This window comes from Sinohyriopsis cumingii, chromosome 14 (assembly GCF_028554795.1).
Source record: "Sinohyriopsis cumingii isolate HCF-2022 chromosome 14, ASM2855479v2, whole genome shotgun sequence".
NCBI lineage: Eukaryota > Metazoa > Mollusca > Bivalvia > Unionida > Unionidae > Sinohyriopsis > Sinohyriopsis cumingii.
Genome location: NC_142974.1, coordinates 69,888,127 through 69,898,021, shown reverse-complemented (window position 1 = coordinate 69,898,021; position 9,895 = coordinate 69,888,127). Strand labels below are relative to the sequence as shown.

The window sequence follows — 9,895 nt, the reverse complement described above, 5'->3', positions numbered from 1 at the left end:
GACTTTGCATATACAGTACACTACTTTGGAATTATTTTGAATTCATTCAAAAACATTCTGGATTATATGATTGTGGTACTTGAGGACACTCAAAACTTGGAATTCATTTGGGATTAAATTCACTGCAAGTGTCTCTTGAATTTTCACTTTGTACTGTTGGGAAGTAAATTTTATCTTAATTTTACTGCAATTAATGGTTTCCCTTTCATTTTACATATTGTAAATGAGCACTACTAGATAATTTTTTTTTAAAAATGTTCACATGACAAGTCAAACTTGAAATTTATGGCACAAATGGATGTTTATGCTTTAACATTAATTTACGTGTAATACAATAGTAATTAATGCTGTTCCCCATTGTATGAAAACATTTAAATAATACTCAAATATTCTCCTGGAAATAAAGCACTTTTATATTCAGTATCATAGCATTGGATAAGCAAGTAAAACATTTCTCATGCAATTGGGTCATGAGCATCATCTCAAGAGTGATTCAGACTGAAAGTTTACATTATGACATCTCTCTCTCTCTCTTTCTCTCTCTCAATAAAATAATAAAAGAATAAGTCGTCTGTCTGTTTATCATCGTGGTAAACACGTACTAATCCCACATTCACCATTAGAAAAAGTTTCATGTTAATAAGCAAAGCTGTAGAAGAGTTTACACGTGGACACTGAAGAAAGATTAACCCACCACAGTTTATTCACAGGAAAATACAAAATAGACTATTTTGAGCAGGCCACAATTCATGACTACTTTTAAATAAATGAAGTTAATTTATTTGGGTTAATGAGACAGTGACAGAAGTTTGGATACGGTGCACATTATCGTTTTGAGTTGGATTACATAACCCAGTGCTAGTGTTTACTTTCAAATTCAACATCACAACTGAACATTACACTGTTGCAATACCTTTGTGCAAAGAAGATTACTGAATGCAGAAATAAACATTACCGTAACATGTTTCTGACCTGATATTTGCAGTCTTTCATTTGGAACATTAGACTTTACAGATGATGTAAACAAGTATATTTTTTAGTTGGACTTACATCGCATATTTACCACGTAAATATGATGTGGTTGGATGAAGTTCTGTCAGTTATGGAGACCGGTTTATGTCTACAATTTTCTGTGAACAAAGGTGAGTTTATTTACTTATATAAGTTCACATTTAAACCACGCATGTATACAGGGTGGATTCCATGCTACATATATACCGCCCCTTCACCCCCGCTATCAACTGAGCAATACTCTCAGTGTTAGTTGTTATTGTTCTTGTCTAGCGGTGGCGGCTTAGCCATTTTTCAAGTTATGATATATTATACTTGACATAGCAAACCAAATTGGCCATACTGAAACAGAGGAGACTATTTTGTCAATATTCCCTTTCGTGAGTCTATTCAAAAACTGGCGACCAAAACTGTTCATTGAACACATCAATTTCCAGAAGGCAGAGTTAAACAAGTTTTCTCACGAACGCAGCCGATCTGAAGAGAATATTGCACCATAATTTCATGGTCTTATTTGGACCAATTAAAATCACATAAAGTGATATGTTCACGTGTTATTATATACAAAATATGAAACTGCACATATTATAGGAAAACTACCTACTATGTGATGACAAAAATAACAAAACACAATATAATGTAAAACAAAATATTTGCACCAGTTTAAAGTATGCGTGTCATTAAAAGAGATTACTCCTGTAAATTTATGGATGGCTTTGTTTCAGAGTTTATCAAACTTTCCTGGAGGCATGAAACAGGCTGATACAACATCACCATATTTCTTCTTATCAAGTGCAGAAATCAATCTATACTATTAAAAATTAAAAACAAATGTAAAATAGATCAAGTGAAAGGCAACAAAACTGTTACTATCAAAGTCTTCAAAGAGATGACACTACTTTAAGTCGTGATGGCTCTTTTGAACTCTTGGTATCCTCTCTTGAAGTGCTTCTTTGCAAGGATTTCAGGACTGAAACTTAACATTGCAAACACAGAAGCAGTTTGGACTGCAAGCAAGACGTCCAGTGCAGAAAAATGTCAACATAAGTTAAAGCTACAGTGGGTGGCAGAATTTACATAACTGTACATAAAGGGTTCGGTGCGCTTGGATGGAATGGTAAAAACGAGTTTTGAAAACAATGGAAAAATGATAAAATCTTGTTTAAAACATTGGAAAAGCGATATTTAAAAGCAGTGTGTAAAATCACTTTTGCAAACCTTAGTTTTCCAATGTTTAATCTTTGGTCAGTCTCATTACCTAATCCTCCACAAAATTTTATCTGGGAATTAAATGAATTATTTTTCACCGTAATATGCAACTAAAATGTGGATAATGTTGAAAGAGAGGCTACGAATCAAACATTATCTAGATATGGATTTGCAATTGTACTAGCTTTGAAAATAATAAAGGATGTATAGAGTTATTCTACGTTAGAGAAAATTGCTCAATTTATTTGAATAAGACACACGCGAGAATAAGTACCTGTTCTTAATAGGAGGTAAAAGTGTGATGACCTTTTAATAAAAGTCGCTATTTGGTGTAATTTATACTGGCTTGGGAACTATTAATAAAGAAAGTTGTACCTGGGAGAGGAAATGTTACGAAAACAAGGTTATGATGAAATCCGTTCTGAAGAAAAACAACATACCCATTTTATTACCCATTTTATATACGTACTTAGTATTAGCACACCCTCCGGTTTGTTTGTACCCGCTCCCCACCAAATGTTAAAGTGAAATCATCAATCATATAACAAAAAAGGCACAATACTTAGTCATTTCATTCATTTATTTATAATTTCAAACCCGATTGTCGACAAGAGGTCATTAATTCGGTCGAATTATTGGCGTTTCAACGCAAACGGTAACTTCAGATTAGAAATGCAAATATACTGATCGCTGTCCATTTCATTATCAGTTAAATCTCATCTGCTTCCAATATTTGCAACGTCTAGTTCTAAACTTTCAAAAGCAAATTCAACAAACAAAAATAAGAACCTCTTGAATACATGTGTTTCAGCATAAATAACTGCAAAATGTACAGAATTACTGAGATTATCAAAAACGGTGAACTACATCACATCTCTTGCTTGAAAAAATAGACTGACTGAAGCAAATATGGCGAACGTACTACAAACGAAACTCCCGTCTGATTCGAAATGCCATAAAAGCTGACAAATGAATGCTCTTGAGCAGAAATTCAATATATACTGGAGAGTGATTTTATAAATTTATACAATCCAGTAAACTAACTAGTGTACACCATGTATTCTCATGCCTAAACCAGAAAACGCATACCTCAAAAGTACTAACAAAAGAAAGGTCAACGATGTCACCAGAACGGATTCATCTCTAAAGGCAATAATAGATGATTGCTTTGACAAAATTGGAAAACGAAAAGCATGTCACCAAACTTAACCTTTCAAAAATGATTATATCAAATTCCATTTACCAAAATTGCAAAGGTATATTTATCATTAGCAACTCCCGATGGGCTTTATCAGTTTAAAGTGATGCCATTTGGAATGAAAACGTATGTGTCAATATTTCAGACAAACAAGTTATTATAACTCTAGATATCTGAGATGTGTACTTTGATGATGTCATCACTTACAATGATACCGGAACTGAAAAGGTCACTTGGAAACCATTTACATATTCTCTGACGGACTCTGTGATACAGTGCTGGAGGTTAATTTAGGTAAAAGTGAGTTTCGCAGTGCTTGTGACACATTTTTGGACATATTATGGGACAATGCCAAGTTAAACCTGCATAAATTAATTTGAAGGCTACCAGTGAATGCCCAGTTCATATTAGTAAAAAGCAACTGATGTGATTCTTGGGTATGGTCAGGTATTATCAGAAATTTTGTTTGAATATTTGCATGAGAGTCATACCTCTGAAACAAATTGGTTGAGTAAGAAATCTAAGTTCCATTGGTCTAGAAAATGCCATGAATAGGTTGACAAAGTCATGGCTGTACTTACAAATGCACATGCTCCTTCATCATCAAACTGTAGCCAAATATTTAAAATGTCTGTTGATACAAGTAGTGTAGAAATTGTTGGAGTGTTGATTCAAGAAGATAAAGATAGGGTGGATCACTCAGTGTACTATTTTGCTAAACAATTAAATAAGTACAAAAAACGTTATCTCCAGGATTGAGCAGGAATGTTTGGCATCACAGAATTTTGAATTTGAAGTGATTAGTTCAGTTCTTTCTAGAATCACAATAACCTTACTTTCATTAACAAAATTAAAAACAAGAAGCAGAGATCAATGAGTTGGAGTTTCATGCTCCATGAATAAAACATTGATATTAGACACATCGAAGAAATATGATTGCTGATGCAGTTTAACATTTATGGTTTATGTTGTTTCCGTTTTGTATCATTTATGCGAAGTGTCATTCATATGAGATATTCTTTATGTAATTTTAACTATCACAGTTTCATATGTTCACCAAATATATAAAAGAAAGTTTTATTGTATAAATCATTCTTTTACTTTATGAAAGGTGTTGTGTATATTCTTATTGTGTGTTTAACTTTTCACCATTATTTAAGCTGAAGATAATGCAGCATCAGTCTATCATTATAAGCCATAGATAAAATGTTGAGATTGCTTTTAGTTTATGAACAATCTTGTTTACAATCAAAAGTAAATTTTCTATTAGAAAGATTTACATCTAAGTCAGATAAGAAATATTTATAAATAGGGCTTTAAAACAAACTCATTCCTATTCTCTCAGTGTAATCCCTTTACAGCTGTTTTGTAATTCGGGAGGAATTATTCACTGAAGTCATTAATTGGTACAATTAAGTGCTCATTGACTTTGGATATACAGTACACTACTTTGGAAATATTGTAAAATCATTAAAAGACATTCTGGATTGCATGTGGTACTTGATGACACTCAAGACTTGGAATTAATTTGGGATTCAATTCAATGTAAATGTCTCTTCAATTTTCACTTTGGACTGTGTGGAAATAAATTCCTTCTGGATTTTACTGCAAAACAGTTGTTGTTGTTGTTGTTGTAGGGTTGAACACCATTTTTCAGCACACAATTGGCTTGGCCAGCATTAATGGTGGAGGAAGAACTCATGAAAACCCCGGAAAGAACCACCAACCCATGAGAAGCTACTGGCAAGCTTTCTCACATTGGCTGAAACCAAGACTATAAATAATGCAGACATAGGTGAGATGACAGTGATCCATAATAGAGACAGTTTTAGACTATTCAGACACTAGAGGCCTTTCTCCAAAACAGTATCTTGCCCCAAAATGCTATCACCAACTTCACATATGAATGGTTAATCAGAGGTGCCTCTTTAAACAGCACTCTGTTAAAACTTTTAATCATTCACTTCACCTTTGAATTGTTTTTGTATATCTCCATTATGAATTCTCATGTGTTTCTTCAAATGACAATTTTCTCTAAAGATTTTATTACAAACTTCACATTTGAATGGTTTAGTTCCAGTATGTATCTTCATGTGCCTATTCAAATTATTACTCTGTCCAAACATTTTATTACAAAGTAAACATTTAAATGGTTTATCTCTAGTATGAACTAGCATGTGGTTCTTCAAAAGACATCTATGTCTAAACAGTTTATCACAATCTTCACATTTAAATGGTTTATCTTCAGAATGGATTCTCATGTGGCTCTTCAAAGCACTACTCAGTGCAAACATTTGCTCACAAACTTCACATTTGAATAGCTTATCTCGAGTATGGATTCTCATGTGATTTTTCAAAGGACAACTTCGTGCAAATGTTTTATCACAACGGTCACATTTAAATGGTTTATCTCCAGTATGGACTCTCATGTGGTTCTTCAAAACACCACTGTGAGCAAACATTTTATCACAAACTTCACATTTGAATGGTTTAACTCCAGTATGTATCCTCATGTGGCTCTTCAAATTACTACTGTGTCCAAATATTTTATTACAAAGTTCACATTTGAATGTTTGATCTCCAGTGTGCATCCTCATGTGGATCTTGAAGTAACTATTCTGTATAAACATTTTATCACAAATTTCACATTTGAATGGTTTATCTCCAGTATGGATTCTAATGTGGTCCTTTAAATGACTACTATGTCTAAACACATTGTCACAAATTTCACATTTGAATGGTTTATCTCCAGTATGTATCCTCATGTGGCTCTTCAAATTACAACTCTGTCCAAACATTTTATTGCAAATTTCACATTTAAATGGTTTATCTCCAGTATGGATTCTCATGTGTTTCTTCAAATGACTACTATATCCAAACATTTTATCACAAGCTTCACATTTGAATGGTTCAACTCCAGTATGTATCTTCATATGGCTCTTCAAATTACTACTTTGTATAAACATTTTATGACAAATTTCACATTTGAATGGTTTATTTCCTGTATGGGTTCTCATATGGTTCTTCAAAACACTACTATGTGCAAACGTTTTATCACAAACTTCACATTTGAATGGTTTAACTCCAGTATGTATCCTCATGTGGCTCTTCAAATTACTAAAATGTCCAAACATTTTATCACAAATTTCACATTTGAATGGTGTATCTCCAGTATGTATTCTCGTGTGGTTCTTCAAAACACTACTGTGTGAAAACATTTTAAAACAAACTTCACATTTGAATGGTTTATCTCCAGTATGTATCCTCATGTGGCTCTTCAAATTACTATTCTGTATAAACATTTTATCACAAACTTCACATTTGAATGGTTTATCTCCAGTATGGATTCGTATGTGTTTCTTCAAATCACTACTATATGCAAACATTTTATCACAAACTACACAGTTAAACAGTTTATTTCCAGTATGGATTCTCACAAGCTTCTTCGAAGGACTACTTTGTGCAAACATTTTGTCAAAAACTTCACATTTGAATGGTTTAACTCAAATATGTATTATCATCTGGCTCTTCAAATTATTATTCACTTACAAAGTTCACATTTAAATGGCTTACCTCCTTTATGTCCTCATGTCAACCTTGAAATACCTACTATGTCTAAACATTTAGAAACTGTACATTTAAATGGTTTATCTTTAGTTTGTATCCTCATATGGCTCTCCAGTATCATGAATATGTATCATGTGACAATTGAAACTGCAACCACCGTGAAGTATAACGCCAATTCCTGCACAGCATAAAACAGCGGATTCTCATTGGCTCGTTCGCAGGAAGCTGACTGGCATAGCCCGTGTGTACTTGAAAGATACGTTTTCCATTGTCTGTTTACTACAGGCCGTTTTCAGAGGTAAGTGTTCCACAAAAAAATCTTTGTAAATAATTAAATTAAGATCATAAGCAGTTGATGTGTTATTTGTGATATTATTTCATTTATTTTCATAAATATTACTATGGAAACCCGGGAGGACATGTTCTATAGAGCTTTGGAGAAAAAGGTACAGAAGTTGTTTTTCGTCTCGATAATATGTTAATATTTTTTAGAATAAAATCGTTCTAATTTTTAGCATTAAGTGTTAACAGAAAACGTAGCTATCAGTTTATTTGTTATTTCTAAATAATGCCATATCAATGAATTATATAACTAAAATATGCTGTTTTCCATTTTGATTAATTTGTTTGATGGGATTTTACGCCTGTCAGAGAGCATATGAAAAGGTATCTGTCCAATGTACTGTTATTCCAGTTTTTCAGATAACTTGCACGATGGACAAGTTCATAGGAAAATAATAATGATCCCTTCACAGATGCCCAGAAACCACCGCTTTGCCTTGTATAATAAAGGTTTAGGCATAATATTACATTGGTTGAATTTGTTTTTATTAAATTGGTGTGTATATTTTCTTGGCAAATTCGAGCCTTAAAAGCATTGACATAGCTAGAAAATTTGGGGACCTATGCAACTCATATTGATGGGCCTCTTCCTAGTCATACAATGTAAGTCGTATCTTGTTTGTTTTTTTTTTTAGTGGTACGACCCAGACGCACAAAACATCAGTTTTAACATCGAGGTCTTACATGTAAGACTAGGCCCATTCCTAATATATTGCTTAAAATAATATTTCGTGCACCCCTGTTCTTTTCAAACTCTTGTTTTATGGTATTGTTAAAGTCACACAGTTTATGTATATAGGCATTTAACACCAATTATTTCAGAAATGGATGTCATTTTATAGAATTTGATTATACATACCTTAAGTGGCAAGTATTCACTTCATTTGGATTCTGATACATTCACATTCTTTTCGATAGTCATTATTTAGACGCCCCCAAAAGTGCATACGGCAAAATCAATGTTACATTACTTAGACATTTTTGGACGAAACGAAACTAAAGGATCCGGATTGAATGTCGCACACTCTGATGCCACAATGAACGCTACGCATATTGATAAACAAATTCGTACTACACTGTATTGTAACGATTTCACTCAAATTACTCTTTACTTGACCCAAGTTTAGTACATGGCCACAGTTGAACGTTGTTATTATAACGTACATATCGTTCAATCCTTGATAATTCTCTTTAATGTTTAGAAGGAGTCAAGAGTTACGACCTGTTATAAACAGTTTTGTTTATAATATCTAAAACATCACTTATTAACATTAAACTTGTAGTGTGTGTGAATTTGGGATAAGTATGTTTGTGTACCGTATAAATAAACAGATAGAGGTCTCATCCTTTGAATAGTATAGTTTACAAAAGAGAGAGAGAGAGAGAGAGAGATTCTACAACGTACACTTTCAGTAGGGGCCCCGAGTGGCCGAGAGGTCTAAAGCGCTCTCCGTTACGGATCACTGCCATCTCACCTCTATCTGCGTGGGTTCGAGTCTCGGATTCGGCCTATGTGGGTATGTGAGAAAGCTTGCCAGTAGCTTCTCGTGGGTCGGTAGTTCTTTCCGGGGTTTTCCCGGGTTCTTCCTCCACCATTAATACTGACCGCCAAATATAGCCTATCGTGTGCTAAAAAATGGCGCTAAACCCTACAACAACAACAACACTTCCAGTACGTAAGACGTTGATGTCTCCCAAGTGATCCAATTATACAACAAGCTAAGTTATTGATCCACTGCTCTAAAACTGCATGTTAAAACTGCTATTGTGATAGGAGAGCACATTACCATGTAACCAAACTATTTCATTCCATCCATGCTACCAGTATTTTATCATCACATAAATTAATGTGAAAGCAACAATACCTATTCTCACGCCGTATGTTAATATTTTGATTTGTCACGTGATCACATTAGCTCTATTTATAGACACGAAATCCCCTACGTACGTCGAACTTTGGCCGTTATTAAATGTTCTTTTTAGTCTTATTAGTGTGAAATGACCTTAATTTCAAAAGTTTTCTATACTTCGAACCAACCAGAAAAAAGGCACACTTAATGTTTTTCAAACGTTTTGCATTGGAGACAACTGATATTTAGTTGACGAGTCTTAGTATATGTTTTTATAATTATGTCCCGATCTGCTTATTTGGCGTGATTTAATGCTTATGCAGAATATCATAATATTTATTTGTAACATTACATTTAGAAGCCAAGCGAAATAATGTTGTCTTCTTTATCATTTATTTTACATTTTATTGAATCAATTTGTGTAAGGGAAGATACCGGTTTTTAAAACAGCAATAAAAATATTAATTCGTTAATTTGTTTAAAACCTGTTGACGTAAGTCTGCCCTCCACAATTATAGTCTGCATGTAGTTTCATCTTTATTAATATAGTATTTCAAAATTTCAATACCATCACTGTGTGGTATTTTTTGTGTAATGAAACTTTACGTCACTAAATTGTATAAAACCTTTTATTTATTAATTACATGTACTCGGGTTTCGTTTTTGTATACAACGATACCCAATGTTGATTATGTGTATTGTATAATATTTCGAAATA

General features: G+C 33.3%; 1 protein-coding gene across 1 annotated transcript; it reads right to left on the bottom strand.

Moving 5' to 3' along the window:
• Positions 1 to 685: 685 nt before the first annotated feature.
• On the bottom strand, positions 686 to 7,127 carry LOC149784087 (uncharacterized). Its single transcript, XM_089932172.1, has one exon. The coding sequence runs from the start codon at positions 6,886 to 6,888 to the stop codon at positions 5,371 to 5,373; it is 1,518 nt and encodes a 505-aa protein (XP_089788298.1). The 5' UTR covers positions 6,889 to 7,127; the 3' UTR covers positions 686 to 5,370.
• Between the last annotated feature and the right edge of the window lie 2,768 nt (positions 7,128 to 9,895).